We start from the raw sequence: 27,624 nt of genomic DNA, 5'->3' as shown, positions 1-27,624 counted from the left end.
AAATATACTATTTCTAGTTCATAACATGAAAAAGAATGCTTTTTTTTTTCTTGCCACACTGTGTGGCATGTGGGATCTTAGTTCCCTGATCAGACTTTGAAGCCCTTTGCATTGGTAACAAGGAGTCTTAACCACTGGACTGCCAGGAAAGTCTGAAAAAAATGTTTTAATTCATGATATTTCTTTAATGATTGTAGGTCTGTTCAGGTTTTGTTTCTACTTGTGTCCATCTTGGAAGAATACATTTTTTCCTAAGAAATATTTTGCCAAATATTTCAAGTAAGTATTTTTTTTTCATAGTTCTCTCTCATTTACAAAATCTCTACTTCCTTTTTTGAAATTTTTTTATTGAAGGATAATTGCTTTATAGAATTTTGTTGTTTCCTGTCAAACCTCAACCTGAATCAACCATAGGTATACATATATTTCCTCCCTTTTGAATTTCCCTCCCATCTCCCTCCCCACCCCACCCCTCTAGGTTGATACAGAGCCCCTGTTTGAGTTTCTTAATCATACAGCAAATTCCCGATGGCTATCTATTTTACACATGGTAATGTAAGTTTCCAGGTTACTCTTTCCATACATCTCCCCCATTCCTCCCCTCTCCCCATGTCCGTAAGTCTATTCTCTATGTCTATTTTCCATTGCTGCCCTGTAAGTAAATTCTTCAGTACTGTTTTTCTAGATTCCGTATATATGCGTTAGAATATGATATTTATCTTTCTTTTTCTGACTTACTTCACTCTGTATAATAGGTTCTAGGTTCATCCACCTCATTAGAACTGACTCAAAGGCATTTCTTTTTATGGCTGAGTAATATTCCATTATGTGTATGTACCACAACATTTTCATCCATTCATCTGCTGAGGGACATCTAGTTGCTTCCATGTTCTAGCTACTGTAAATAATGCTGCAATGAACAATGGGATACATGAGTCTTTTTCAATTTTGGTTTCCTCAGGGTACATGCCCAGGAGTGGGATTGCTGGGTCATATGGTGATTTTATTCCTAGTGTTTTAAGGAACCTCCATACCATCTTCCATAGTGGCTATATCAATTTATGTTCCCACCAAGGTTGAAAGAGCATTCCCTTTTCTCCATACCCTCTTCAGCATTTATTGTTTGTAGACTTTTTGATGATGCCCATTCTGACCAGTGTGAGGTGATAGCTCATTGTAGTTTTGATTTGCATTTCTCTAGTAATGAGTGATGTTGAGCATCTTTTCGTGTGTTTGTTAGCCATCTGTATGTCTTCTTGGGATAAATGTCTGTTTAGGTCTTTTTCCCACTTTTTGATTGGGTTGTTTTTCTGGTGTTGAGTTGTATGAGCTGCTTGTATATTTTGGAAATTAATCCTTTGTCAGTTGTTTCTTTGGCTATTATTTTCTCCCATTCTGAGGGTTGTCTTTTCACCTTGCCTATAGTTTCCTTTGCTATGCAAAATCTTTTAAGTTTAATGAGGTCCCACTTGTTTACTTTTGTTTTTATTTCCATTGCTGTAAGAGGCGGGGGTCATAAAAAATCTCTGCTTCTATAGTTATGTCTCCCTTTTGTCCCTTAATTGTTATTAGTGCCTATTAAGATAAAGTATTTTTATCCTTATGTCCTTTATTATTTACTAAACATTTTTTCTTTTATAAGTTGTTTTCTATAAATAAATTTTTTAAGTTGTTTTCTTTCTTTTTAAATTTGCTTCCATAGATTTGTTCATTCTGCAAGACCATGGAAGATCTAGAGGAGACATTATTTGAAGACTTTGAGAACTACTCCTATGCCCTGGAATATTACTCCCCAGAGACTGATTCAGAGGAGAAAGCACACCTGGGAGCCATTCACTGGGTCTCCTTGGTGTTGTGCTGTTTGGCATTTGTCCTGGGCATTCCAGGAAATGCCACTGTCATTTGGTTCACAGGATTCAAGTGGAAGAAGACAGTCACCACTCTGTGGTTCCTCAATCTAGCCATCGCAGATTTCATTTTTCTTCTCTTCCTACCTCTGTACATCTCATATGTGGCCATGAATTTTCACTGGCCCTTTGGCATCTGGCTGTGCAAGGCCAATTCCTTCATTGCCCAGTTGAACATGTTTGCCAGTGTCTTCTTCCTGATGGTAATAAGCCTGGACCGCTATATCTACTTGATCCGCCCTGTCTTATCTCATCGGTACCGTACCCTCAGGAACTCTCTGATTGTTATTATAGTTGTTTGGCTTTTGGCTTCACTAATGGGTGGGCCAGCTCTGTACTTCCGGGACACTCTGGAGTTGAATAACCACACTCTTTGCTATAACAACTTCCATGAGCATGATGTGGACCTCAGATTGATGAGGCATCATGTTCTGACCTGGGTGAAAGTTATTGTTGGGTACCTCCTCCCTCTGCTAACAATGAGCATTTGCTACTTGTGCCTCATCTTCAAGGTGAAGAAGCGAAGCATCCTGATCTACAGTAAGCACTTCTGGACCATCCTGGCTGTGGTCATGGCCTTTCTGATTTGCTGGACTCCTTATCACCTGTTTAGCATTTGGGAACTCACGATTCACCACAATAGCTATTTCCACCAAGTGCTACAGGCTGGCATCCCCCTCTCCACTGGCCTGGCGTTCCTCAATAGTTGCTTGAACCCCATCCTTTACGTCCTGATTAGTAAGAAGTTCCAAGCGCGCTTCCGGGCCTCAGTGGCTGAGATACTAAAATACACTCTGTGGGAGGTGAGCTGTTCAGGCACCCTGAGTGACCAGCTGAGGAACTCTGAAACCAAGAATCCGAGTTTCCTGGAAACAGCCCAGTGAATTCTTGCCCTCCCACCCATCAGCACACGACTTTTGTGTGGTTCCCCTGACATGCTTTCAGATTATTTGGTTCCAAGACATAGAGCTCATTGTATCTTTTTATTTTTTTGGTAATTTTATTGGCATCCTATTTTTCTTTAGATATAAAACGTAAGAAGGATCTTCATTTTTCTTTTCAGCTACTTAAATTATCTTATTCTTGCTAATTATACCATAGTGGATTAACCAACACAACTTTTCTAATTTTAATGACTTTTTGAAACTTCTAAATTTTACTATTAAATGTATGATTGATTTCAAAAATATAAAAATAGGTGTGTTTAAGCTCACTTTAATTCTGTATAAGTAACCTATTAGACTTATTCTTAAAATGCAACATATGTACTTAATTTCTTTATTTCATGTAATCTGTATATGTGCCTTTATGAATTAAAGTGATAGTTGATTATAGTAGGTTAAAATTGTTCCAGTTAAATATGAATACTTGGTAAACTGCCCCAAAATATAGAAAATAACTATTATTATAATCTCTCATAATTCTGAGAATCAGGAGTTTAAACAAGGCACAGAAGGGAGGTTCGTCTCTCTGTTTCACAGTATCAGGGGCCTCAGCTGGATGGGCCGAGCAGCTCTCTTCCCTTCCGCCCTCTTCTCTTCCCTCGTTTCTTGTATCTTCTCCTCTTGTTTCTTCACATGGGTATTCCAGCATGGCACCTCAGGGAAGCCAGACTTAGGGTAATACAGGGCTCTAAGAGACCAGGGTGGAAACGTCCACTCCTTTTAACGGCTATGCCAGACACTGCACACTTCCACTGTACTCTATTGATCAAAGCAGTCACTGGCCAGGTCAGATTCAAAGAGAGGAGACATAGACCCCATCTCTCAATTGGGATATATGCCCAATTAAACCCCTGCACTAATATTATAAATATAAATGTTTATATAAAGTTTTCTGGAAAGTTCTGGATATGTGCAAATATGTATAAGTTTGCTATAAACATGAAACACATCCAGATAGCAGGTAGGCCAGCCCAATATAAGAAAGATTTCAGGAAAAGAAGGCATGTATGATATTTCCACTTTCTATTTCTATATTTGTATAGACAACAGTGTAAGACCAATAAAGTATACCTTCAAGTCAATGACCTTTTCATGATACAAATCTGTTGCATTTAAGACTATAACAGTATTTTGACTTCTATTCATTTATCCCTTTAGCAAATAGATGACTAACAGTTATATAAAACTTTAGTAGATAGATATTTTAAGGGATGTCAAGAGGTGGCCCTAGTGGTAAAGAACCTGCCTGCCAATGCAGGAGATGTAAGAGATGTGGGTTTGACCCCTGGGTTGCAAAGATCCCCTGGAGGAGGGCATGGCAATCCACTCCAGTATTCTTGCCTGGAGAATGGACAGAGGAGCCTGGCTGGCTATAGTCCATAAGGTCGCAAAGAGTTGGACATGACTGAAGCAACTTAGCACACACACAAGATGAATAAGGTACTTATAGAGAGTGAGAGTAAACTTGGATAAGAACAATCCTAAAGCAAGATAGAGAGTAGTAAATACTATTCCATTCAGTTCAGTTGCTCAGTTGTGTCCAACTCTTTGTGACCCCATGAACTGCAGCACACCAGTCCTCCCTGCCCACCAACTGCCAGAGTCTACCCAAACCCATGTCCATTGAGACGGTGATGCCATCCAACCATCTTATCCTCTGTCGTCCCCTTCTCCTCCTGCCCTCAATCTTTCCCATTATCAGGGTCGTTTCGAATGAGTTAGCTCTTCACATCTGGTAGCCAAAGTATTGGAGTTTCAGCTTCAACATCAGTCCTTCCAATGAACACCCAGGACTGATCTCCTTTAGGATGGACGAGTTGGATCTCCTTGCAGTCCAAGGGACTCTCGGTCTTCTCCAACAACACAGTTCAAAAGCATCAGTTCTTCAGCACTCAGCTTTCTTCACAGTCCAACTCTCACATCCATACATGACCACTGGAAAAACCATAGCCTTGACTAGATGGACCTTTGTTGGCAAAGTAATGTCTCTGCTTTTTAATATGCTGTCTAGGTTGGTCATAACTTTTCTTCCAAGGAGTAAGCGTCTTTTAATTTCATGGCTGCAGTCACCGTCTGCAGTGATTTTGGAGCCCAAAAAATTAAAGTCTGACACTGTTTCCCCAGCTATTTGCCATGAAGTGATGGGACCAGATGCCATGCTCTTCGTTTTCTGAATGTTGAGCTTTAAGCCAACTTTTTCACTCTCCTCTTTCACTTTCATCAAGAGGCTCTTTAGTTCTTCTTCACTTTCTGCCAGAAGGGTGGTGTCATCTGCATATCTGAGGTTATTGATATTTCTCCTGGCAATCTTGATTCTAGCTTGTGCTTCTTCCAGCCCAGCGTTTCTCATGATGTACTCTGCATAGAAGTTAAATAAGCAGGGTGACAATATGCAGGCTTGATGTACTCCTTTTCCTATTTGGAACCAGTCTGTTGTTCCATGTCCTGTTCTAACTGTTGCTTCCTGACCTACATACAGATTTCTCAAGAGGCAGGTCAGGTGGTCTGGTATTCCCATCTCTTTCAGGATTTTCCACAGTTTATTGTGATCCACACAGTCAAAGGCTTTGGCATAGTCAAGAAAGCAGAAATAGATGTTTTTCTGGAACTCTCTTGCTTTTTCCATGATCCAGTGGATGTTGGCAATTTGATCTCTGGTTCCTCTGCCTTTTCTAAAACCAGCTTGAACATCTGGAAGTTCGCGGTTCACGTATTGCTGAAGCCTGGCTTGGAGAAATACTATAAGAGAGCCAAGAAGAGTGTAGCCTGTTCAGAGAGGAAAGAGATGGGCTCCAGTGGGCCAGCGAAGAAGCACTGGAAATCTATGTCCTTGGCATTGGGGTTTCTTAAAGATGCCTCTCCTTTTCCATCTCTCTGCTGGTTCTCTTGTCTTTTATAAATACGAACTCTGCTACTCACTGCAATTTTTAAAATACTTAATTTTCTATAATTTCTTGATTTTATTTGAAATTTGTGAGGGAAGATATGTATCTTTTTAATTTCATCTTAGTTTTTAGAAATGCTAATATCAGATCATTTACTGGCTATGTTCTTTACTGTTAGCCCCATGTGACAATCAGATCTGATTTGGAAATTATTCCAAGAAAAAAAAAAATACGTGGCATAGCTCAGCATATCCCAAACTTTTGCCATTCCCAAGCTTCCTGCCTCCTGCCATACCCAGTACAGGTTAAGGGAAGATTGGGGAGAAAGGCTCATTCTGAGTTTCTAGCCCTCTGTGCTCCGTTGAACCCTGCCCCTGCATGAGGAGGGTTTGCAGTATTTCACTCTGGTGTACCCCTCAACTCTCAAAGGATGGGCTCCCAGGATCAGGAGAAAAGCTGGAGGATCCAAGAAAGAAAAGAGAATTATGTAGGTTCATCCCTGGTTTGGGCAGAGAGACTGACCCTGAAGGCTGGGGGAGAAAGAAGGCTGAGGAGTAGGAAGGAAAGCAATTAAGATACCAGGGTCAAAAGTACATTACGGAGCAGGTGGTGGTCTGGAAGTTCAGGACAGTGCTTCCTAAGCTTTGTGAGTTAGGAACCCGTGCAGAGCAATTCAGTTTTTCCCATGCTAGGGGAACGGCGTCTAAGGCCTGTGAGCTTTCCAAGGGCCTGTGAAAATGTTTGAGATCCTGAAAAAATATCGTCTCTAAAATTAAAAAGGGAAACTTGAAAAGTCAAAGTTAATAAATATTCTGAGATTATTTGAAAGTCTAATGAAAAGTGATGGGTCCTTTCCCCAGAAAAAATGCTTTTAAATAAAATTTCAGGGAGTCCTTGTACCCCAGGCAAAGAACTCCAATGTTAGTGGCTTTTAAAATAGATGAAAACGGGGCTTCCTTGGCGGTCCAGTGGTTAGGAGTCTGTTTTGTGGTGCAGGAGACACGGTTCACTTCCTGATCTGGGAGGATCCCACATGTTGCGGGCAACTAAGCCCATGCACCACCACCATTGAGCCTGTGCTCTGGAGCCGGGGAGCTGCAGCTACTGAGCCCAAGTGCTGCAACTATGGAAACCCACGTGCCCTAGAGCCTATGCTCTGCAACAAGAGAACCCATCACAATAAGAAGTCCAAGCACAGCATTGAAGTCCCAGCACAGCCAAAAACAAATAAAATAGCTGATTGCCTGGGTATAACTTACAGGAATCTACTAGTAGAAAGTAGCAACCAATGCAAGCACTTTCTAGCAGAAACAGTTCATTTTTATTCTCAACTTGAGGGAAGATCCAGAGCATAGTGTAGGACCCAAGGCTGGACCCAGATAGAGACTTCAAGCCTCCTCCCCTGGCAGCTGGAATTGGATAGTGGGGCTCTCCAGGGGTCTAATAACCTCTAATGAATAGCATGAATGAATGAAAGGACAGAGGGGGCTAGAGGAAGAGGACTGCACTGGGGCAATCTGAGGAGGAAGCAAGGAAGCTCAATGCCTAGTTGGCAGAAGAGTAAAGAATCCCATGGCTCCCAGGGACTGGGGCGTGAACCCAGCAAGACAGATCTGATTCCTTCTCAATGGAAGGAAACAGTCAAACAGGGTGCAGTTTTCAGGGCCTCCTGAGGCAGGATATCTGGCTTTGAATTATGACTCCCAATTTATCCCAGCTAAATGAAGATCATGGCATCTGGTCCCATCACTTCATGGGAAATAGATGGGGAAACAGTGTCAGACTTTATTTTTTGGGGGCTCCAAAATCACTGCAGATGGTGATTGCAACCATGAAATTAAAAGACGCTTACTCCTTGGAAGAAAAGTTATGACCAACCTAGATAGCATGTTGAAAAGCAGAGACATTACTTTGCTAACAAAGGTCCATCTAGTCAAAGCTATGGTTTTTGCAGTGGTCATGTGTGGATGCGAGAGTTGGACTGTGAAGAAAGCTGAGTGCCAAAGAACTGATGCTTTTGAATTGTGGTGTTGGAGAAGACTCTTGAGAGTCCCTTGGACTGCAAGGAGATCCAACCAGTCCATTCTGAAGGAGATCAGCCCTGGGATTTCTTTGGAGGGAATGATGCTAAAGTTGAAGCTCCAGTACTTCGGCCACCTCATGCGAAGAGTTGACTCATTGGAAAAGATCTGATGCTGGGAGGGATTGGGGGCAGGAGGAGAAGGGGACGACAGAGGATGAGATGGCTGGATGGCATCACTGACTCGATGGACTTGAGTCTGAGTGAACTCTGGGAGATGGTGATGGACAGGGAGGCCTGGTGTGCTGCGATTTGTGGGGTCGCAAAGAGTCGGATACAACTGAGCGACTGAACTGAACTGAACTGAACTGAACTGATGACCTTGGCTAAATTGACCCTATCTGCAAAATGAATTCATAACAGTAGTACCTACTATATAGAGTTATTGTGAAAGTTAGATGAACTGACAAAGGTAAAGTACTTCAAGTGGGTGCTTAGTCCTATAAATACTTAATATTACCTGGTATTATACTTATTCAGTGAAACTCTCAGCATCTTCTGACATAGTGAAAGTGAAAGAAAGTGAAGTTGCTCAGTTGTGTCCGACTGTTTGCGACCCTGTGGGCTATAGCCCACCAGGCTCCTCCATCCATGGGATTCTCCAGGCAAGAATACTGGAGTGGGTTGCCATTTCCTTCTCCAGGGGATCTTCCTGACCCAGGGATCAAACACAAGCCTCCTGCATTGCAGGCAGATGCTTTAACCTCTGAGCCACTAGTAATTACTTATTAATGTTAGAGCCATTTCACCTCTTGAATGAATATTAAAAAATCTCATAGGAAGAAGGGAACTTATACAAATAATTTCAAATTTTATAAATTTTATTTAAAAATGTGTATTTATTAAGAATTTCCTGGAAGTCCAGTGGTTAAGACTCTGTACACTCACTGCCTAGGCCCCAGGCTCAATCCCTGGTCTGAGTACTAAGATCTTATAAGATGCACATTGTGGCCAAATTAATAAATATTTCTTAAAATTTATAAAGTTTAGAAATACTATAAAAGAATATTATGTGGTGAGAGGCTACAAGAGGCAGGAAAAGTAGAATGAAAGACATTAAAAGAGGTGATTTAAGTGCAGCTAGAATGACTAATTTTAACAAGTGCAGGTGAAAAAGTATTTCAGGTACGTGGCACCACAAGAGCATATGTTTAGAGGACGGAAAACAGACTGTGTTCAGAAAAGAGAGGAGTCCCATTTTCTAGGGGCAAAGCAAGGATAGAAGATTCCCAGGTTGGAGTCAGGCTTGAATAGTAATTCACCACTCAATATTCTTCCACATGTGAGTAGTTCCTTGGGGATGCCCACTTAGAAGCCTGTGGACAGTTTTCTTTGATGCTCACTTTACTAAAAGCTGGGTTTCCCTTGTGGCTCAGTTGCTAAAGAATCCACTTGCAGTGCGAGAGACCCAGGCCTGATCCCTGGGTTGGGAAGATACTCTGGAGAAGGGAAAGGCTACCCACTCCAGTAGTCTGGCCTGGAGAATTCCATGGACTGTATAGTCCATGGGGATGCAGAGTCGGACATGACTGAGTGATTTTCCCTCACTTCACTTTACTTAAAGCTGTTCAGGATAATGACATTTCAAATGACAGACTTTCATTTGGGACATTTTCTAGATGCAACTATTATCCATACAGGGCATGTATGGAGAGAATATCTGTTTATCTTTCTTAATTTTAAGTTTATCCTTATGTGATACTGTTGTTTTACTTTTCCTAGTTGAGGGTATCAAGCAAGGGTTAGATGAAATACGATCAAATTGTCTAAATGCAGGAATGAAGAACTTTCTCCATTCTGTTGCCAATATACGACCTGGCCCATGAAGACATGGGCTTTCATTCCTTCTGTCTCACTTACTAGGTGAATAACTGGGGAATGATCTTTCAGAGGTGTATCCTTATCTGTAAGTGCTGATGGCAGTGTTTGCTTTATCTCACTGGCTTATAATGGGGTTCATATTAGACAAAGTATGTGAGGCATGCACTGTTTTTTTTTTTTTACACTTGTTCAATGGACAATAACTGTCATTACCAAATGTATTTGTTTGGAGAAAAATTATACACACATTCAAAAACACTAATGCAACTCTTTTTTATATCTTTGTCCATAAGCTTATAGTTCATAGGTATGGTCAGTGAAAAAATCAAGCATTTTCATTGCTGCTATAGTCTCCATTACTTTCTAAACTAAATGTATTAAATTTATAAAAACTTTCACATATGCCATGATTTAGCCCTTTCTGTTGTTAAACAGTCCTCTTATTTCCCTGCTTCTGTCCACAGATCTCCAGATCAGACCTTTTTTTTTTTTACTGAAATATAGTTGACATACAATACTATATTAGTTTCAGGTGTACAACATAGTAGTTCGACATTTATGTATATTAAAATTGGTCACTATATTAAATCTAGTAAACACCTGTCACCATAAAAAGCTACTACAATTTTACGGACTATATCCCCTACACTGTACATTGCTGTGACTTATTTTATTATTATTTTTTTTTGCTGTGACTTATTTTAAATTTGTCCCTCTTAATTCCTTTCATCTATTTCACCACCCTCTACCCCTCCCACCCACTCCCACTCCCACCTCTGCTCTGCCTTTGTCATTGTCTGGCTTGGAAACCAGGCTCCCCATTGCCCTCACAGAATGAGCCAGCCTATAACTCAGATGTCTCTACAACCTGGCCCTGTCTATTAATAATCCCAAAAGACACTACAAAAATCCAGCCAAACTGGTCTAATTGCCTCCCCAAACTGTTCTTATTCTTGGCTTCTCCTTCTGCCTTTCACATCATCCTGGAACTTCCTTTTTTTTAAATGAATGACTTATTAAGATCTATCTGACTCAAGTCCTAACTCTTTTAAAAAACTTTTATTCAATACTAGCCTTCCCTGAGTCGCTGGACTTTTGTATTACTGTGACACCTCCTTATCTGCAGGTTCTACATCTGCAGATTCAACCAACCATAGATCAAAAATATCTGAAAGAAGAAAAAATTCCAGAAAGTTGCAAAAAGCAAAACTTCAATTTGTCACGTGCTGACAACCATTTACATAGCATTTATATTGTATTAGGTATTATAAATAGTGAAGATGATTTAATACAGGAGGATGCTAGTAGGTTATATGCAAATACTATGCCATTTTATATAAGAAATTTGAGCATCTTAGGATTTTGGTACCTGAGGTTTGGGGGTGGTTCCTGGAACCAATCCACCCTTGGATACTGAAGGATGACTGTACTTGTTTAATCACAAAATAACTCAACAATTTTAAGGATGTTTGAACCACCTCCCTTTGGCTATTTTCTTACTCCTTTTGTAATTTTATAACATCTAACATAGTGACACTGAATGAATCAGTTTTGAATTCCCACACTGTGCCCGGTTCTTATACTGGATGAATATGAAAAAAGAAATAAGGTTTCAGCATCAGCTAATCACTTAGGGAACATATCAAAAAAGATGGTGTTCTTATTCCAAGGCCAGAAACAGGAAAAAAAAATCTCTTTCTCTATGTATACCTATGCCTTCTGAACATATTGGTTCCAAAAAACAATTCAGTATACTGGCTCATGTGAATATGTGAGCATTGCTCATAACAGCAAAAAAACTGAAAGCAAACTAAAGATCCAATAACCAGACTAAGTAAAATATGAGAAAATGGATTATATAACTATTTTAAAAATGAGGAAGTCTTTTATGTACCATTACAGAATAAAAGATATCCAAGTCTATTTCTATGGACAAAATTTAAGACGCAGAAATTTGCATCATACGCTACAATTAGTCTCTACACATGCTTAGACTAGCTCTTGGTTGCTTTCATGAAAGTGAATGGGAGATCTGGGGGACAGGGAAGACTTCACTGTATAAACTCTAGGATTTTGAATGATATTAACGTGTAATCTTTTTAAATGACATTAAAAGATACCATTAATTTTTCACTCAAGACCATGGAGTCAAGATCTTAAAGTCATATGCTTCATTATTTTAAGATTTACCAGAGAGCTGTGGTTTGAATTGACTATTCTAAATTTTTTTAACTCTTACTTTTAACCATTGTTTTTCCTGTATTTCAGCAGCGTGGTCTGTGGTATCTTGGTTCAGATCAGGAATCCATGTCCCCTGCAGTGAAAGCACTGAGCCTTAACCACTGGATTCCAGGGGAGCCCCTTACAAACATTTTTAATCATTAGTTTAAAATTAATGACTTTTCATACTTAACATTTTGGTCAAGCTACTTGGTACTCAAGCTATCTGGTACTAAAGTGACTGTGAATTATTTTTGGCTATTCACTAGGCTGCTACATCTCTGCTTTTCCTATCACTTCCAGAATCCCCAGGCTCCACTGTTCACCACAAAATCAAGTGCTGCCCTCTGCTGGCTCCCATAATCGTGACAACCTGAAAATATCTCCAGTGATTTCAGACTGGGTCTGTTGTAATCTCTTTCGCCTATAGACTACAATATAAACATTTTTGGAGGTCTACAATTCCAAAGCTCTACTTTTCTGAAAACTACTACTGCAAAAAAAAAAAATATATATATATATATATATATATATATATATATAAATACTACTGAAAGAAAAAAAAGGAAGTCCCATCAAGGGACTTCCTTGGTGGTTGGTGGTTAAGACCTCACACTTTCAATGCAGGGGTCCTGGGTTTGATTACCGGTCAAGGAACTAGATCCCACATGCCACATGTAAGACTTCTTGTTCAGTTGCTCAGTCGTGTCCAAGCCTTTGTGAGCCCATGGAGTGTAGCACACCAGGCTTCCCTGTCCTTCACCATCTCCCAGTTTGCTCAAACTCACGTCCATTGAGTCAGTGATGCCATCCATCTCATCATGTTGTCCCCTCTTGCAACCAAGACCAGCTACAGGCAAGTTAAGCAAAAAACATTATATGTGTATATATATATAATATATATATACTCAAACATTCAGTATATTGCAAACTGTTAACATGCAGCTGTTTCCAATACTGGACTACCATCTGACTACAGTACCACTCTCCTCTCAGTACATTCATTTGACCGTAGCACCATCTGTTTTGAAGATCCCCCACCCTGACAGAGTTAGTCAGACTTACAAATTCAGGTAGAATGTCCCACTTCCTCACTCAAGCTAGACTCATGAACCACAGCCTAGGGATCAATCACCCAGCTTTAGGCCTCCCTCCCAAACACTACTACACAGTTCAGTTCAGTTGCTCAGTCGTGTCCGACTCTCTGAGATGAGCCCATGGACTGCAGCAAGCCAGACTTCCCTGTCCATCACCAACTCCTGGAGCTTACTCAAATGCATGAACGTGGAGTCGGTGATGCCATCCAACCATCTCATCCTCTTGTCGTACCCTTCTCCTCCTGCCTTCAACCTTTCCAGCATCAGGGTCTTTTCCAAGGAGTTAGTTTTTTGTATCAGGTGGACAAAGTATTGGAATTTCAGTTTCAGCATCAGTCTTCCCAGTGCATACTCAGGACTCATGTCCTTGAGGATTGACTGGTTTGATCTCCTTGAAGTCCAAGGGACTCAAGAGTTTTCTCCAACACCAAAAAGCATCAATTCTTTGGGACTTAGTTTTCTTTATGATCCAACTCTCACATCCATACATGATTACTGGAAAAACCATACCTTTGACTAGACAGACTTTTGTTAGTAATATCTCTTTTTAATATGTTGTCTAGTTTGGTCATAGCGTTTTTCCAAAGCAAGCATCTTTCAATTTCATGGCTGCAGAAAATGAAGTCTATCACTGTTACCCTTGCTTCCCTCTCCACACTACCACACAGGTACACAAATTCTCCCTGAACAGTACAGAAGGCATCATTTAAAATTGACAATGTTGCCTTGATACAGGTTGCAATTCATGGCAAATTCTGGGACTCCTCCCCTCCTCCAGGTTGCCTACAGGCTATCACTTTGTGTTGTCTCTTTGTGACCCCATAGACCATTGTCCACCAGGCTACTCTGTCCATAGGATTATGCAGGTAACAATACTGGAGTGGGCTGTGATTTCCTTCTCTAGGGGATCTTTCCAACCCAGGGATTGAACCCAAGTTTCTTGCATTAGCAGGTAGGTTCTTTATCACTAGCACCACTGGGAAACCAAGCTCTGGGTTTGGTAGGTATCCTTTAGTAAATCACACACATCCTAACTCTCATGTAACACGTAACATTTTTAGTTGGGACTTTTAATTGTGATTTTAGTCACAAGTAGACACTAGCTTGAAGATGTTGTTGCTGCTGCTGCTGCTAAGTCGCTTCAGTCGTGTCCGACTCTGTGCAACCCCATAGATGGCAGCCCACAAGGCTCCCCCGTCCCTGGGATTCTCCAGGCAAGAACACTGGAGTGGGTCGCCATTTCCTTCTCCAATGCATGAAAGTGAAAAGTTACGTCACAACAAACTACTGTCAGCCATTGTCACCAACTACAAAATGAGTTAGTCTTGGCCTTTAATTCCTTTAACTCCAAATGTTTAACTATCCAACAAAATTATATTTGCCACGTGCCTAGTATTACCATAAGCACTTTACCTGTTTTTCACTCATTTCTTATGATTCAAGATATTCTGAATATTCTCACTGAGGAGTCAGCTCAGATATTGGAGAACTTTGTTAACTGAGCCATTATATATGGGCCAAATTAATCTAAAATCAACTCTTGGCAGTTAACTGCCTTGGACCTGGGTAACCTAAAGTCCCAAAAGCCAAGTGATGTGGTCAAAGAAAAAAAAAAACCTCTTAATACAAATTATCAGTCAAGTACACCTCTCCAATAATATAAACATTTGAAATACTGCAGTAAAAGTTGTATCACCACTTACAGAGGACGTCACTAACAGGTAGAGAAGTTGTCCTAAGTCCACTTTTGTTTATAAAATCTACCTTATATCTACATGTAGCCATAGTATTCATAACAGGTAGTCCTTTTTTGGCTAAATGTTGAATGACAATGCTGACCTAAATTTACATTATTTATGAATTATCTAGCCATTGAATTTCTTCCCTCAAAAATGGAATATAAGTACCACCTTCTTATTTAGAAACCAAGAGCCAAGGGTTGTCTTTCAAACTTTTATTTAAGGGCACTGATCCATGATGGATTTTAGATCTTGTTGAATGCAGCCACATCCATAGACTGTACATACTCATCGAAAGCAGTGATCTGCTCCTCCAGCATGTCTGTCCCAACTTTGTCGTCTTCAACTACACACTGTATTTGAAGTTTCTTAATGCCATACCCAACTGGAACTAGTTTAGCTGAAAAGAAGATCGAAAAAAGTTTTAGAACTGACACAGTTGGAAATTATGCAGATGCCAGTGTCAGAAAGAGAAGACTAAACTCACAAGAGCCCCAGACCAAGCCGTCTGCTTGAATGCTTCTGACACACTCCTCTAGTTTTGCCATGTCGGTCTCATCATCCCAAGGTTTCACGTCTAGTAAGATGGAAGACTTGGCGACAAGTGCCGGTTCTAAAAAAAATTTAAAAAGTGAACAGGAAACAGCACTGTTCAAACAATTCTTTTTGCCCTACTCCAAGTCACTTAACAAATCTTAAATTTGTTTCTAAGTGGATCATCTCCTTAGCCACACAAAAGTATAGAACACACACCTTGTGTTTGTCACACACATGCCCACTTTCTATTGTGCTGAGAAAGAGGTGTTGAGTTGTGTGACAGTTTCTTTCCCACAGTGGAATGCCACAGCTGCTACCTTTAAGAACAGCTGCAGACCAGTAGCTGTGGAAGTTTTGAAGCTCTAATTCAACAAAATATGGAGGAAAGGAAATTACTTTGGAGGTTAGTTTTTTAAAAAGATTATTCACATTCTGAAATCTATTAAGTCAATTAGACATGAATTATAAAATGACCTACTTTTGGCTTTCTTTGACTCATACTGGGCAAGGCGTTCTTCTCTTAGCCTCCTGGCTTCTTCACTTTCCTGTAAAGGAAAAATTTCATGTGTTTCACAAAGTGGGTTGTTCCTCAGTTTAAAGCTGGTGGGTTGTAACAAAGACTGGCTTTGTCAGAAAAAAGCAAATCCATCACGAGCTCAGCCGAAAGATGGTGATTTGATTTTATTCATCATGTAGCCAGTCAGAATTTTTAAAAGGCAGGTAATTTTAAGTGAAGCCAGGGTTAAAACCCAGGGATTCTGGCTACAGAGCCTGTGCTTAAGCAGTGATACACACATAAGTCAATTTATGCCATACCTCCTCATCATCAGATCCAAAGAGATCAATGTCATCATCATCTTTACTATCTGTAGCTCCACTTTCTGTGGTGTCTTCCACATTAGCAGGGCCATATTTGCCCAAAGCTTTCTTCACTCCTGGCAGGCTTGAAAAAAAAATTAATCAAATATTACTAGGTCACCATGATGTCCCCTTTCACATAACACATGAGAACTTGTTTTCATTACAATTAAAGAATCTCTTTTGTACTAAGAATTTACCCTTCAACCCTCCCTGGTAAATACTTTTATATATACGTTTAGCTTCTCACCCAACCATCATCAGTACCATGTGAAACATTATATTCAATACGGACAATGACATACTTTCAGAATGAGTATTTCTACTTGAGATTTCATTAAGTATGCTCAGTTCCATTCTTAGTGAACTGGAGTCTACCCCCCCAAACTTCCATTCTTGTTAGCAGTTTCCGAAGATTGAAGGACCCGCTCATCTCAGAGGTCTGCCCCCCTCCCCTGCTCCCAGGTCAAGGTCAGGCACATTGGCAGGGCAGTGTGGGGAAAAGGCGAATTGCTGTTTTTGATCAAGTAAAATTCATATTTTGTGGTAAGACAAAATAAAACTTTTCTTGGTCCATTTGAACCACTTCCCTCCCCTCTAGGCTGTATTGTATATGTGCATTAATCAACCCTCTTAAAGAAATATTTTTTCTTAATCTTGGGTCATGATGAACCATGACCTGCTTCCCACCTGTAGATCTAGATTATATAAGCCGTCATTAAATAATACGTTAATTAATGTACAGCCTTGTCTTACTTATGTGGAGGGAACAGTTGTCAGGTTTCGGAGGAGTTTTTCAGAGGTTATAATCCTCGGTGTGGCTTTAATAAAATTTTCTATTTCCTAGATTGACCAATTTTTTTCTTCAATATGGTCACGTTCTACCTGCTACCTGAAAAAACCGGAGGATTTCGGTCTCTTGGCCCTTCTCAAGTCATGGAGAAATTAGCTCACAATATCCCAATAAAACTATAACACCCTGAACCCTAACTTGTCACGTGAAAACCCCGAGTTTAAGCTCCGAAAGTATTCTATCCTTCAAGCAAACACACAGATAATTTACCTGGCCTTTTCCTTCTCATAAGATTTGATGTGATTATACCAACGGAGGGCATGACACAAGTCGGCAGGTGGTGGGCCGGAGACGGCTTCAAATACTGCCACATCTGCTTGTGATGGCACATACCTGCCGATGATACAAACGCAATTACACACACTTTTATAAGGAGAGATACAAACACCAGCAAATGAATGACAAACACTACGAACTCGCCCTTTCGTCACCGGGGTACCTAAGTTGCTTTGTCTTTTGTAAGAAATAAGCTTCTTAGGATCAGGGATCATTTATTTGGTCTCCGCGATACCCGGAGGCATGCTTGCCACTCAGTAGACCTCTTCAGAAATTACAATTGCTAACATGGAGCTACAGGCTTACATCTGTTAACGGAGCAAAGACGTGGAAAAACCTGGTGGAGATAAGCATGCGGAAAAAGCATATTTTAACCCTTGTTCCCTCGCAACCCCCTCCCCTGGGAGAGCCCTGGGACCGGGTTTCCCTTCCTCTAGCCGCAGCCGAGACGGCGCCACGTGGCCCCACCAACCCGGCCCTGCCTGACCCGGGCCAATGCGCTCACCCCTCTATGTAACTCTTGTCCGCCAAGTAGTCGTTGAGCACCTGGAGGCCAGCGGGGCTTTTCAAGTCTCCAAAACCCATGGCGACGGCTAACCTAGAACTGGGAGGCAGCGAAGAAAGAGGCGCGCAAGCGGTCAGCGCCCAGCGCTAAGAGGAAAAAAGGGCCGCAAAAGGCCGGAAATCCCTTATATAGAAAAGGAGGCGTTTCTCTCCGAAGCCCCCGGCCGCAGGTTAAAGGTCAAAGTACGTTAAGATTCTTCAACGTACAAAGCAAAGGCTCTAAATTAATGGCCCGCAATTCATCCTTCGGCCTTTCTTTGCGTTTGGAAATCAATTAATAAAATGGGTATTTCTTAAATTGCTACCTCCAAGGGTTTTGAAGACTCTAGGACCCGCCCTCTGAAGGTGCCGGAGATAGCCGAAAACGCTCGGCCTCAGCCGACAGGCCACTTCCGGCGGAATTGCGGGTCCGAGCCGGCCCCCGTCACCCCCAACCCCACCCCAGCCTCCTCCCGGGTGCTACGCCCTCCGCCCCGCCCTCTGTCAAGCCGACGGAAGCTGCCGAACTCTATCAGCCGGAAATTGTCGAACTGGGGTTTCTAGTCCCTCCCGGCTTTCCGTTCTTCCAGGCCCGGCTGGCGGAGATACCCGAGGCCGCCATATTGAATAAGCAACCCGGCCTCTGAAGGGGTCGGTGTATTGCAGACAATTCTGCAGGGTAGCCTCCGCGGCTCCAGGGAGAAGGTGAGGTCGTGTTTGGGTGAGAAGGCCGAGGTGCCCCAGCGCCCGGCGTTTGTTTATTGACGAGACTGTTTCCTTTGTCTCAGCCCACTCATTCTCCTCTTGTCCTTGACTTTGCGCCGCGTCCCACCCCGCCTCCTCGGGAACCCCCGAGAGGCGGCAGGTGAGGACTGTTAGGCAAGATCTCTGGTCTGATGGAGCAGAGAGTAGGAGGAAACCTGGAGGCCCTGGGGAACGCTGGCCCGAGTGCACCTTGTGGGTGACCTTCCCTTTGCACGGAAATGCAAGACAGTCCCCTTTCTGGAGAGGACCTGTGTCAGTGACTTAGGCCTAAAGACTGAGCCTTTCCTCCCAAATTAACACATACCTGCTACAGGACATCTTTGGCCGCTGTTGCCTTAGCAACTGTACATGCCTTTTGTTTTGTTTTTTGGTTTTGTGCAAGGGCTGCATTTGGTAGCACTTCTTACCATTTTCACTGATGGGGAAGAAAGGGACATTTAAACAGTTGGCCCAAAGGTTGCACTGCAAATGACAAAGCTACGTTGTTTAAATTTGGGGGATCTAATGCATGCACATGTACTATAAAAGCGTGGATCAGATACAGCTCTGCTCCGAAACAGAACTTTCTGAGAGTATAGAAGCTGTAACATGAACTGCTTCTGATGAATAAGCATCAGGTTGGTTTTTTACTGAAAGTCTTCTTTTTTTCCCACTGAATTGTATGTGCATCTTTAAGCAGGGTGTTACAAGACTGCCAGAGCACCTACACTCTAATGCCAGGAAAGTGGAAGTGATGGCCAGATGGTCGAGATAGAACAAATAGTTATTGGACGTCTGTTATAAACTAGAAGTGAGTCTGCAAGGAAGAATTAAATGGGTGACATGACTGGAGAGTAGTTAGGATAGTTTTAGTTAGGCTGGTCTAAGAAAATCTCCCTGAGAAATGCCTTTTAAGGCAGAAATTTGAAGGATGAGGAGGGCCCAGGAAGATCTGAGGAAAGAGCATTTCAGTCTGAGGCCACAGCCCTTGGGAAGATGGGAGAGGCAATGGGAGCAGTGTGGAAGCCAGGAGACCTGTTAGGGGGCTGCTCTTATAGTCCAAGCAAGAGATGATGGTGGCTTGGAATAGGATAGTACCTTGGAGGGAGGGAAGTGGATGGATGCAGGGTACATGGTGAATGTGGAGTGGTATTATCTATCCCTCTACCAAAACATGTTCAGTCTAGTTTTAGAAGTGAGTCATCATTAGCACGTTCCCATCTTATATTTGATTTTTTCTGTTCCTGCAAGGTAGCCGAATAAGTGTAAAGCACTTACCAAAGTTTTGCGAATCTGTATTTCTTATGTTGAGGTTATGCAGTCTTCCATTGGATGCTGAGTGTTCAATACAAATAGTCCTCGTGGATTTTCTAGCTAAAGTAGGCACCAGCTTCATATTGTATTGGACATAAAATAGTAATTAAAAATTTTTACACAGTTGTATGAAACATTGATTGTTGATTTTGAATCTGGCCTGTTCTGATTCAGCAGTGCTTTGTCCATATGATCAAGTGAATGGACAGGAAAGTAAAAGATCAAATAACTTTTCAGTGTTTGCTTATGTACACCTTTAATTGTTGTTAAGTTCTGTAACCTACTTTAATTTATTTCAGTAATTCAGCAAATCCTGTAGAGAGGGCTTCTTAGCTGCAGCACTTTAGGTAATTCTATATTATGGGAGATTGTCCTGAGCATTGTAGGATCTTTAATTGCACCCTGACCTCTACCCACTAGACACCAATAGGTTTCCTCTCATCATGACCACAGACAATTTCTCTGGACCTTGCTAAATGTTCCCTGGGAAACAAAATTGTGTCTTGTAGAGAACCACTCTTTAGAGCTTACTGTGCACGATCCTTGGGGGTAGAGATAGAAAGATTCAAGAAGTTCATGATACAGTGTAGGGGTAGAACAAGCACATAAACAAATAATTGCAAATCTGAAAGATAAATGTACTGCTTGACACAGAAAATGGCACTCCAGACTTTTTCAAGGTTAGACTTGTGAATATCTTAGGCTCAGAATATCTCAGGAGCATTTAGTAGATAACTGCTCAGAACATAGAATTTTGGAATGCGTATCAGCAGGAAATGAAGGCAGAAAGGTAGGCTTTATTTTACATAGCAACTAATGATAAGCTAATTCTTGGAATTTATTTTACTACATAGTTGTATTTAAGTTTGACCATTTGTTTATAATTAAAAACAACAAAACTGCCCTTTGTATAGAATTAGAAGGCTCATATTTATATACTAGCAGCTCTTCCTTAGCTTCTTGATGGTGTAAAAGTCAGTTACTTTAGCTGAGATGGAGTATTCTCATCTCTCTAATTTGAGAAACAATATTAGGATTTGTGAAATGTTTGATGGAATAAAATATGTATATGAAATGCTTTAAACCCATAAAATATTACTGAAAAGTTTGTTATTTGGATTGTTTTTTCTATCATAACATATCCCTTCTTTGTTTTATTTTTAGCAGTATGTTAAGGATACCTGTAAGAAAGGCCTTAGTAGGCCTTTCCAAATCTTCTAAAGGATGTGGTGAGTATCTTTTTTTTTAATTGCAATTTTGTGGGCACTAAACTGTCTATCTTTGTAAATTTATAGGTTTATGGAATGTTTCTTGAAAGACCCTAAATCCATAATAGATTTTAAATAAAAATAGAAACAATGTTGAGTCAGTGGTTTATTTTTATTTAAAAATATAATAGTTTTTATTAAAAATAGAATAGAATAGTTGAATAGAATAATACAGCTTTAAACAGTTCATAGAAATAGAAAGTAACAGGAAGTGCCCATCAGTGCCAGAATGGAAAAAGCAGTTGTTCTGCTTTTGAGAAGTGATCTTCCCAGGAACATGTGTTCAGTGGCATTAAAAGTTATAACTGGGACTTCCTGGCAGTCCCATGGTTAAGACTCTACACTGACAGTGGCAGGAGGCATGGTTCAATCCCTGGTAGGGAACTAAGATTGTACACATGCCACACAGCAGGGCCAAAAAAGTTACAGCCTAAACTGCTGTTAAAAACAGACAACTATATTCCATTTGGTATTAAGGATTGGAAAAGCTTTCCTCTAATTCACTATTTTAAAAGTCTGCATCTAGAGAAATAGAAGGGAATAGTATAAAATGAGGAAAAAATTTAGACCTGTAGGTTAGTTATGTAATCCATTACCCTCTGCTAATTTCATCTTCACCTCAATGTTTTGGGTGATCAGTTCGAACAACTGCCACAGCAGCAAGCAACTTGATTGAAGTATTTGTTGATGGTCAGTCTGTCATGGTGGAACCAGGAACTACCGTCCTTCAAGTAGGCATTAATTTTAATTCTTTATTTTTGTGCATAATCTGATTAAAAAAAAAAACAATTTATTTTCTTGATACTGTTTACTTCTAAAATTTTCAAGATTCCTTGACAAATGCTCTTTAAAGAACTGTAGATAGTAAAATTATATGAAAATAACTTTGATTTGAAATCTTGGCATATCAGAACGAGCTTTTCTGTTTCTGACTTTCTTAATGAACTATAGCAATTCTTTTGTTTCACTTCTGCCTTACAAATAAATTCCTATTTAGAAATTTCAAGTTATGTGAAATAAATTATTAGTTAATATGAGTAAGTTTGGGAGAAAGGTAATCTTTGTTGTGAGCCTGCTTGATGCACATTTACGTAACTTTCCTGTTTTTAACAATGTTTCTAGGAAGGTGTCCTACAAAGCATGTAAATGGAGGGTAGTAGGTTCTTGAATTTATGCCCCAAACACTTAATATCTCCAGTTTCTTCCAGAACTAACAAAAGTGGTCATGGAGAAGTCGTGCTTTATTCCACTGTAAATTATTACAGAGCTAAATGCTCTTTGTTCATTTTAGCAGTAACTTTTGCACCATCAGGCATAGAAATATAAACAATAAATATATAACAGAAATATGTTCCGAGTACAGTGGAGAGTATTTTGGCATGAATAGGAGGTGGTAGAAGAGATGTCATAAATATCTCAGATGATCCCTGAGAAGTTTTTAAAGGATGAATAGGTGTTTATATGTGGACAAGGAAACTTCAGGTCATTTAGTACTGGTGAAACAAGGTATGTGTAGAAGAGGAGATAACAGGAAATCAGAACTGTGATGTTGGAGAAAGTCTAGTCATTAAAGATAGTGCAATGTTAAAGAGCTTGTAGTTTGGCCCAGCAAGAGTTTTCATGGCTACTAAGCAGTATGACATTGACTGTAGAGGATGGTGGTTTGGAGATTAAGATTAAAATGAGACAAGGATAGAGTATATCTTGCATTAGTGGAGCAGGAAATGAGAAGGCCCAAAATTGTGGCAATGGAAATGGAAACAAAAGGGTATATTCATGAGAGAGTGAGATGTAGATAGACAGGCCTTTTGGAACGATGAAGAGCAGAGGAGTTTTTGTGAATTCTGGCTTTGTTATCTTATTTGGGGATATAAAGGAGGGGACAGGGCTTGCCTGTGGCTCAGATGGTAAAGAATCTACCTGCAGTGCGGGAAACCCAGGTACGATCCCTGGGTGGGGAAGATCCCCTGGAGACGTAGGGGACGGAAATAGATTGAATTTTAACTGTCTGAAGAACATGCACACAAAGTGGAAGACTGTCAGGATTGCAGATGAAGGTTCGAATGTAATCAGTATGTAAAATGAGCTAGTGTGAAGGTTGGGACAGGACCCACTGCATCTAGCACACAGGAAGACTCGGTGCGTTTTTATCAAATTGTTAAAAAATATTGAAAATTGATGAGATTGCTTTAGAGTGAGGGCTAAGGATGGAATAACTAACTCTCGAAATTTAAGTGCATTTATAGGCTCAGAGAAGGAGCAGGGATAATTGGCAGAGCTGAACTAATCCCCCTCCCTAGGCAAATGGGAACTGAGAAGAGCCCTTAGCCAACAGTGGGGAGTCCTGAGTGGGATATATGGGGCCAAACACAGAACCAGATTATAGTCACCTAGATGGTGTGAAATGAAGTCTAATCTAAAGGAGGAAAGCTAGTCAATGAGGAAATCCAGGGACATGAAACCACTGGGACAGAGTTTGAATGAGGAATCTTTGTAAAGAATGGACCAGAGGAGAAGTGAGTAGTCAAACACAGTCTGAGGATGCTTTATCCAGTTTTTAGGCATGGTCAGGATCTTTAAAGAGGTATCTTCAGAGCAGACAGAGGTTGGAGTCAAGAACAAAGAAAAGGAGGGAAATCTCTTTGAGGATGAAGGTAGAATGAAGACACAGATATTTGGAGTTAGGAGTAATTAGATAAGTAGTGGATGGCCTCATTTTTTTGTTGTTTGATTTTTGTTTGTTTTCTTTTTCCTATGTTTTAGACAAGACACAAATACGGTCAGGTTATTCTACTGCAGATATTTTTTACTTTCTTTTCTAGGCTTGTGAGAAGGTTGGCATGCAGATTCCTCGATTCTGTTATCACGAAAGGTTGTCTGTTGCTGGAAACTGCAGGATGTGCCTTGTTGAAATTGAGAAAGCTCCTAAGGTACTTAATACCTAAAATTACACACCATGCTGTAGAAGGTAGAAAACTTTAAATTATGTAGCAAACTTTATTTAAAATCAGTATTGTTGTAACCAAGAGTCTGGTCCTGTTTACTTCTATCTATAAATTTATTTTCTGTGTGATTGATTCTCTTCATTTCACAACTGGAAACACATTGAAGAAAGTACTTTATAAGTGCAAGTCCTATATAATTGTAATGTTTAGAAATTAAAGAGATCTTCTTAGAGCAGTCAGTATTTCCAAATGACTGTATGACACACATTGGAAGTGCTTATACTGTACCATTTTTCACTAGAGAAAAGGCTTGCAGTGAAAAAAAAGGTTCACTTTCAATTTAACTCTGTTTTGGCTTATGCAATTTTAGTTCAGTAGTGCCTGCTCATCAAAACAGTTATTTGATGTTCTGTTTCAGAGCCTCTTATTAAAACATCATATTAATTATTATAATAAAATTAAGGTGATGTCTTATTTTTAAGAGAAATGTAAAGTGCCAGACTATCATAAATATGAAAACTGAAAAACTCAGTCTTCAAAAATATTCTGTTTTTTGCTTGTTTTCAAATATATGATTTAATATTTTTATATATTGGATTACTTATAATTACAAATAAAATTTGTATAATTACAAATACTTAGAGATTTCTCCATTGAAATTCCAGGTTGTAGCTGCTTGTGCCATGCCAGTAATGAAAGGTTGGAATATCCTGACAAACTCTGAGAAAACTAAGAAAGCCAGGTACTTTATTGTTAACTCAGCATAGTGACTTTTCTTGGCAGAAAATTGCACATCTCAAAATGTAGGCCTTCCTATAGATGAGAAATTCAGTATCAGACTCTGAAGAAGCTGTGCTTGGCTTCTAGCAGCAGTTGGAACTAAGTACACATAGAGGAGGTGAAGTCAGGTGTTTATGTTTTTGAGTCTGTGCTGGAATCAGCATTAAAAACCCTTGTTTAGAACTTTGCTCAGCTTATGATGGCAGTGGGTCTGGGGCTTACTGATCTGAGATTATTGCAGTGATATTGTACTGGCACTGATCATGTTTGTTTTCGCTTTGCGTTCATGTTTTTCTGAATTAATACCTGAGTTTTCTGAGGCCTATTCAGCAACTTTTGATAATTCTGTGTTGTTAAAACTCATAATTTTCTAGGTTCTCCAATGATATTTTATTCCAGATTCATAAACATTTTTTAAATTATGTATTTAATAATACTTTTAGGATAGTTAACAGTGGTGTTTCTGATAGTAAATATAAAATCCATACTAACTGAATGAGAACATACACTTGTCACAGTTATTTAAATACCCTGTATGTAAACCAGTTTGAATGCCAGCAATTTACTTAAGTTTATATATTACAGAGAAGGTGTGATGGAGTTCTTATTAGCAAATCACCCACTGGACTGTCCTATTTGTGACCAGGGAGGTGAATGTGATCTGCAGGTGTGTAGTCTTAATTTCCTAATTCTTTTGGTTGTCTCAGGTTTTAATTTTGTTAGCAAAATTAGGTTGACTCTTTTGTAATCTACTTAAGGACCAGTCCATGATGTTTGGAAGTGATAGGAGCCGGTTTTTAGAGGGGAAACGTGCTGTGGAGGACAAGAACATTGGGCCATTGGTAAAAACCATTATGACTAGATGTATACAGTGTACTCGCTGCATCAGGTAATTATTTTTCTGTCTCTTGGAATATCATTTGTATTCTTAGCTCTAATATTCACAAAACTTGGTGGAATAATAACACTGGAAACGATAGCGACTTTTATTTGGTGGAAAAGAGGGATGTTGTATTGGTTGCTTTTTACATAAGCCAATAGAGTGAATTAATAGCAACTTCAGTTGGATTTAAAAATCAGAATCTACAAGCATTAACTTTGTGATAACTTGTTGAGCTGTACACACGATTTGTACAATTTTCTGTATGTGTGTTATACCTCAGATTCCAGCATTTATTATTAATTTTTATTCAGGGACTGCACTTAACATTGAAAACAACTTTCTTAGTGTTTTGAAAATCATTATCTTTGCAATAATAAGAAAGGAGGTAATTTTGCGGCTTTGACCAGTTGTTTGGTGCATTTTTATCCTGTAGGTTTGCAAGTGAGATTGCAGGAGTGGATGATTTGGGAACTACAGGCAGAGGAAACGATATGCAAGTTGGCACATACATTGAAAAGATGTTCATGTCTGAACTTTCTGGCAATATCATTGACATCTGCCCTGTAGGTGCCCTGACCTCTAAGCCCTATGCCTTTACCGCTCGGCCTTGGGAAACAAGGTATTTATCATTGTATTTTTTGTTCTTTACTTCAATACTGTTAAAAAAAATTTAAGATTCATTTTCTTCCTGAGTTCTAATTGTTTTGGTCTGCTTAGTTTTTGTTTGCTTAAAGTAAAACCCTTTTACTGGAATGTAGGTTGTTAGATAGATAGGATGAGCCTGTGCAAGTCAATTGTTGTTTCCTTGGAAATTAATTCCAGAGTACTTAATCACAAAATTAATTACTTCTTCCAAAGAGTAAGATTGTGTTGATTTTTTAAAATGTATAGTTTCCTCTCATTGTATATTAAACTTTCAACCATGTATACATATCATATATTATTTAATCAGTTCTTATTAGACCTTTAGTTTATTTCTGTATAATTACAAGTCTATGATAAATATATTTACATTTTCTCTGATTCTCTGATTCTTCTGATTAAGAAATTAAATAGATCATTGAAATAAATTTGAATACTTTTCAGGTTCTAGAAGCATATTAAATTGCCCTCTAATTTTAAACTCCTACCAGAGTATATGGGAGCATCTTAAAATTCCAGGCTTTGAACCATGTATTTATGTATAAAAAAAGACAGTACATAACTGAAAAGTTTAAGTAGAGAGTTTTTTCTCCTCTCCATAATACATATGATGGTACATTTAATCTGCTATAGGTCTCTGAGACCCCCCACTCCAGTACTCTTGCCTAGAAAATCCCATGGACGGAGGAGCCTGGTAGGCTGCAGTCCATGGGGTCGCTAAGAATCGAACATGACTGAGGGACTTCACTTTCACTTTTCACTTTCATGCATTGAAGAAGGAAATGGCAACCCACTCCAGTGTTCTTGCCTGGAGAATCCCAGGGATGGGGGAGCCTGGTGGGCTGCCGTCTATGGGGTTGCACAGAGTCGAACATGACTGAAGTGACTTAGCAGCAGCAGCAGGTCTCTGAGACACTATTCATTATTCTTAAAACATTTTTCTCTTTGTTCTTCAGATTGGATGGATTCTGTTGACTTATATCAAGTTCATTCTTTTACCATCCCAAATCTTCTGTTGAACTGCTACAGTCAGCTTTTTATTACAGTTACACTTTCCAACTCCAGAATTTCTGTTTCTTTTTTTTTTTTTAATTTTTGTATCCTCACTGGGAATCTTCACTTGTTGATTCATGGTTTTATATTTCTCTTTAATCTTTTGTTTAATAGTTATTTTTATTTATTTATTTGGCTGTGCCAGGTCTTAGTTGTGGCATGCAGGATCTTTAGTTGTGGCATGTGAGATCTAAAGTTCCCTGACCAGGGATTGAATCCAGGTCCTCTGCATTGG

At 39.8% G+C, this 27,624-nt stretch overlaps 3 protein-coding genes and 2 non-coding genes across 9 annotated transcripts in view; 2 read left to right on the top strand and 3 right to left on the bottom strand.

Annotated features, from left to right (window-relative positions):
• CMKLR2 (chemerin chemokine-like receptor 2) overlaps positions 1-3,914 on the top strand; it is a 50,215-nt gene extending 46,301 nt beyond the window's left edge. For 3 of the 4 annotated variants that reach the window (XM_068967997.1, XM_068967996.1, XM_068967999.1), the window contains one exon: positions 1,703-3,914. In XM_068967997.1, coding sequence (XP_068824098.1) covers positions 1,703-2,791 — 1,089 coding nt within the window. In that variant the 3' untranslated portion in view covers positions 2,792-3,914. Of the gene's footprint in view, positions 1-197; positions 280-1,702 lie in introns of all 4 variants that reach the window. The other variant, XM_068967998.1, reaches the window with a different exon arrangement.
• Positions 3,915-14,906: 10,992 nt separating this feature from the next.
• On the bottom strand, positions 14,907-18,038 carry EEF1B2 (eukaryotic translation elongation factor 1 beta 2). Its single transcript, XM_068967849.1, has 6 exons — positions 17,723-18,038; positions 17,152-17,274; positions 16,047-16,173; positions 15,709-15,775; positions 15,181-15,306; positions 14,907-15,093 (listed from the first exon to the last, which is right to left on the bottom strand). Exons 1-6 carry the CDS (start codon positions 17,800-17,802, stop codon positions 14,939-14,941), a joined length of 678 nt encoding a protein of 225 aa, XP_068823950.1. The 5' UTR covers positions 17,803-18,038; the 3' UTR covers positions 14,907-14,938.
• LOC138077306 (small nucleolar RNA SNORA41) lies at positions 15,448-15,581 on the bottom strand. The gene has a single exon (XR_011144754.1). It is a non-coding gene; the product is annotated as a small nucleolar RNA SNORA41 (small nucleolar RNA).
• On the bottom strand, positions 15,852-15,930 carry LOC138077304 (small nucleolar RNA SNORD51). Its single transcript, XR_011144752.1, has one exon. It is a non-coding gene; the product is annotated as a small nucleolar RNA SNORD51 (small nucleolar RNA).
• A 311-nt stretch (positions 18,039-18,349) lies between the features above and the next one.
• The window catches only part of NDUFS1 (NADH:ubiquinone oxidoreductase core subunit S1), a 33,184-nt gene continuing 23,909 nt past the window's right edge, over positions 18,350-27,624 (top strand). Inside the window, exons 1-8 of one of the 2 annotated variants that reach the window (XM_068966951.1) lie at positions 18,350-18,465; positions 20,983-21,047; positions 21,726-21,817; positions 23,909-24,016; positions 24,697-24,773; positions 25,397-25,478; positions 25,570-25,700; positions 26,128-26,313. In XM_068966951.1, the coding sequence (XP_068823052.1) occupies positions 20,987-21,047; positions 21,726-21,817; positions 23,909-24,016; positions 24,697-24,773; positions 25,397-25,478; positions 25,570-25,700; positions 26,128-26,313 (737 nt within the window). In that variant the 5' untranslated portion in view covers positions 18,350-18,465; positions 20,983-20,986. The remainder of the gene's footprint in view (positions 18,466-20,982; positions 21,048-21,725; positions 21,818-23,908; positions 24,017-24,696; positions 24,774-25,396; positions 25,479-25,569; positions 25,701-26,127; positions 26,314-27,624) is intronic. The other variant, XM_068966952.1, reaches the window with a different exon arrangement.

Source organism: Capricornis sumatraensis, chromosome 3 (assembly GCF_032405125.1).
Source record: "Capricornis sumatraensis isolate serow.1 chromosome 3, serow.2, whole genome shotgun sequence".
Lineage (NCBI taxonomy): Eukaryota > Metazoa > Chordata > Mammalia > Artiodactyla > Bovidae > Capricornis > Capricornis sumatraensis.
This window is presented reverse-complemented; position numbering and strand designations above follow the sequence as displayed.

Coding starts and splice junctions, on each gene's coding strand:
- EEF1B2 (XM_068967849.1), bottom strand. CDS start 17,802: ATGGGTTTTGGAGACTTGAAAAGCCCCGCTGGCCTCCAGGTGCTCAAC. Junction 17,275..17,722: donor GACAAGAGTTACATAGAGGG/GTGAGCGCATTG, acceptor TATCATCGGCAG/GTATGTGCCATCACAAGCAG. Junction 15,776..16,046: donor TTGGATCTGATGATGAGGAG/GTATGGCATAAA, acceptor TTTCCTTTACAG/GAAAGTGAAGAAGCCAGGAG.